The following is a 4,105-nucleotide window of genomic DNA, read 5'->3' as shown; positions in this document are numbered from 1 at the left end:
TCCTTTACGGTGAGCTTGTAGAAGGTACAAAGATATTTTCCATGAAAACTTAAAGGGGATAAGCATATAGAATCAGTAGGAGGAAGCAGCGCACAATAGAACGCAATGGAGAAGAATTGTAAACTCCGTTAACAACGACAAACCAAAGAGTAAAGAGGCAACAAAGTAATGAGATTTTTGAATGTCCGGACTGCGGAAGAGAGATAACATCACGTATCATTATATTTTCAGTCACAGAAAAGCTCATGAAAGAAAACGCCTTACGTAACCGTCTTCTGAAGCGTGTCAAATACTCGTCAGCGAGTAATGGCAGTAAATGAGTAAGCATAACGGAAAATGTTCACAAATCCCTGTAGAAGAAAATCATAAATATTTCAGGACAAAATCATTTTAAATTTTCGCGTAATTTAGTATTTTTGTATCTCTCATAACTCAAAAACGAATTCATACAAATTATTCAAAATGAACAATTTACTTTATTTAAGGAGTTCTTTTAAAAACTTTCAATAATTTTTTCTATAAAATAAAATGGGGAAAACTTATTCATTATTTTTAAAATTTACATGGGTTTTCTTATGTCGACGATACAACACACTGTATGCTAGCCTTATAGGAGTATTAACTATATGCTGTCATGTAGCCTGTAGTAGGACAAACCATAGTGAGTTTTAACTCATAAATCTCAGCTTTTTACCTGAAAAAGACATCCAGATCTGCATCCGCAAATGGTCGGGGATTCCTTCCAGCACCAATTTGGCTACTTCCGTCGTTCGGTACATCCACACTCCTCTTCCGTAGGTGTTAAAGTGTTCTTCCCACTCCCTGGCACGTTGTTGTTGCCTCTTGTTCACCTCGGGTATCGGACTCAGTGGAAAAATGTTCATCAAAGCCTGTTGAGGCTTCCACTCTGGTTCTAGGTCAACCAGCGATCCTTTCGATCTGTTTGAGCCAGAAAACCTACACCAATAAATCAATTAAAACGGTAATTGCGATATACGGGGTGTCCTATTTTCGTGTATTTAATGGGGTTTCTCGTTTAAGAGTAGAGATACAAGGGATGCGGTTTTCACTCAACTGAGTTCCGTAGAGTTTTTCACGTGGAATCCGGCGACCTAGCTAGTTTTTTTTTGCTGAGGCTGTCATTTTTCACAGTCTTCGTCAAAAATATGACTCAATTTTTTTTTTGAGTGGAATACCCTGTATATAATAATTGTTTTTATTATATTTACCTTGTTATGAGCTTTCATCACTTTATACCTAATTTCATATAAGTCAAAATGCATTATTTAACTTTTAGAGATAATTTTGCTTTCTATCTTACTAAACTGCCCTAAAAATGAACTTGTGTAGCTTTTAGATAACACGCTGTCAATCAGAGTTATTGATATTTTTTGATGCACTTGTGCAAAAACTCTACACCAGATAAACTAGCGTGCAATAGCTAATAGCAAAATTTGACATAGAATATTATTATATTAATGGGCTACATTTAAAAAAACATAAGTTCAGTCATATTTCATGAATGACATCTCAAACTTTATGAGACTCAGTGTTTTATCTTTTCGATAAGTTATAAGACAGCAAAATATGAAGGGGTAGAAAAATGCAACATTTTTAAAAATTCGCCCTGTTTTTCAGGAACCAAAGCTAGGACAAATATGTGCATAGTGTGGCAAAAAAGTAGCACAGCAATGTGAAAACCGCATGTTTTTACCTCTACTCATAAACAAGAAATCCTGCAAACACAGGAAAATGGGACACCCTGTACATCAAATTCTACCAACCGCTCCTGATGACATTATATACGGCTATTGTCAACTTACGTCGTCATTTCTTGAGTTTTGGCTAGGAGCTCGGACAACTTTTCAACGACAAAATCCCTGTCCAGTATTTGTGCAAATATAAAATTAGTCTTGTTCAACACATCCCTGGTTGTCACTATTATCGCCTTATCAAGCGCCTGATTGGAAACGTTTGTTTCTATTTTTTCAGCGCTGACAACATCGCGTAATGGAATTACCACACTAACTTGTGCTTTGATCTGTTTAAAAAAATGTACAAAATATATTAGAATTCACTAGTTCAATCTTAAATAATAACAGGTATTATGCTGTTGTAATCAACGACTAAAGAATGCAAGGACGCGCAACGCGCATATACGAGCTGAAGAAAAATTTGTGCTGGAAAATTATAGGACGCCATTTTTTTGGTGTCACACAAAGAATATATACAAGGGACAATTTTAGCGATTTTTAATAGTTAGTTGTGTGTACTGACCTTTGTATAAACTTTATTAGAATGGCGATTTGTTCAGATTTACGTTTCTAGGTATATAAACAAACAATTCATTTTCTGCACTTCACCTTTTTAGATTTTTTTATTGAATTTGATAATTATTTTTATGATATTATACTAGAATGTGTTACATATTAGGCATAATAATCCATACTAATTTTGTACCTTATAAATGTTTTAATACTCTTTTTTTAAATAACTGACATATCACCACCTAAAAAAAGCAGCATCCACCATAGGCGCAGGCGAAAGTTTTTTCAAAAATATAAATAAATAAAAATTATTCATTACTAAATAAATCTAATAATTCGTAACAGTAAGTACTAAATTAAATTTTGTAAACTCCCCAATTTAGTCAACACCACCTGATCCCATTTACAAACTAATTTTGTAGCTAAAAATTGAATAACCCATTTTACTATACAAAATAAAATTAAATTAATTTACGGACGCCCTCTAACAGCTGATCTTCTACTTACCCTACTGTCAAAACAAACATAGTTTTGAGACAAAAATAACCGCCCAGCCACAAATTTTTTATTGTACGGTGTTAACAAGGTGCAATCAATGGATCCATCCAATTTCTCACTTGCCGGAAGCCTAAACATAAGCCTGTAGGCCTCGGACTGTGCCCTAGCATCCAAATCTCTTTTCAAAAACGATGCCTTCTTAGGAACGTTCTTGCTAAAAATAAATGTTCTTTGTATTTCGACCAAAATATGATCAAAAAATTTATAGGTTGTCCTCTCATATGATACCCCACATGATACACAACTTAAAATTTGAACCGCCATTCCTTGCACAAAGACCCCGTTTTTTGTGTTTCAATTAAAATTAGTAAGTTTAAAAAATCTACAAAAATATTTGGTAACCTATACAATTATGACAGCGCATACCGTTGCATAACCTCGATGATTGATTACATACTTTAAATAAAGACTATATTTTTTATGATTTAATTACAAATGTACAGTTTTCAGATGTTTCCCTATACTTGTCGTATTTACTTGCCAAATTTCATAGTTCTAGATTAATAGAAAATACCCTATAAATTTTGATTCCCTTGAGAGCGAAAGATACTTTTTTGCGGCATAAACGGTCGTATCTTTTTTTTGCGTTAACTTAGATATTTGATTTTTTCATAGCTTCAAGGAACTGTAGACCTGAGTATAAAGCCGCGTCCAAGCTAAGCGAACAAAATGTTCGCGAACATATATAATTAAACAGATATTAAGTGAAAATTGTGAGATAGGTAGATTTATAAATAATAAAGCCAACAAGTACAGCTAGCCTAGACCTATTAAGGAGCGCGGAGCGCCGAACAGCTAGCTTGTACGCCAGAGCGTGCGTCTGCCTATGCTAGAGCGCGCGCGTTCTTTTTCCGACGGGTGTCGGTACATCAAAAAGAGCGAACGGCGTGCATTTCGGCTGACATTAGGAAGGGTCTCATTTAATTTTGGGCGACCATCTGTGATTTTTTTTTCCGGAGTATTCCACAATGGGAGACGCAGTTATTAACTGGAATCGTGAAAAACATTTACAACTAATTTGTTTACACAAAGAAAAGATTTTATAATTTTAATTTTATTGTGGGTTGAGTGTGAATAGCTATTTAGCTAGGCTTCGTCCATATAATTTCATTATTGTTAATAAAGACCTTTATGGTTATTTTTATTAAAAACCGGAATTATTATGGGATTCTGAAATTGAAAATTACTACTTAATAGGAAGTTTGACACCGGAAATAAAATTTTACCATTACATTTTTAGAAATAAATATACCGGGGGTTTCTGAAAAGTGGTTCACTTC

At 34.2% G+C, this 4,105-nt stretch overlaps 1 protein-coding gene across 1 annotated transcript; it reads right to left on the bottom strand.

Moving 5' to 3' along the window:
• Positions 1–694: 694 nt before the first annotated feature.
• LOC115875195 (TBC1 domain family member 9-like) lies at positions 695–2,979 on the bottom strand (the record flags this gene model as incomplete). The annotated part of the gene is made up of 3 exons (XM_030890603.1): positions 695–957; positions 1,824–2,041; positions 2,775–2,979. Coding segments are annotated over 3 exons (686 nt in total), but the record flags the coding sequence as incomplete, so codon positions are not given.
• Positions 2,980–4,105: the final 1,126 nt, after the last annotated feature.

This window comes from Sitophilus oryzae, unplaced genomic scaffold (genome assembly GCF_002938485.1).
Source record: "Sitophilus oryzae breed Bouriz unplaced genomic scaffold, Soryzae_2.0 scaffold_1043_pilon_pilon, whole genome shotgun sequence".
NCBI lineage: Eukaryota > Metazoa > Arthropoda > Insecta > Coleoptera > Curculionidae > Sitophilus > Sitophilus oryzae.
This window is presented reverse-complemented; position numbering and strand designations above follow the sequence as displayed.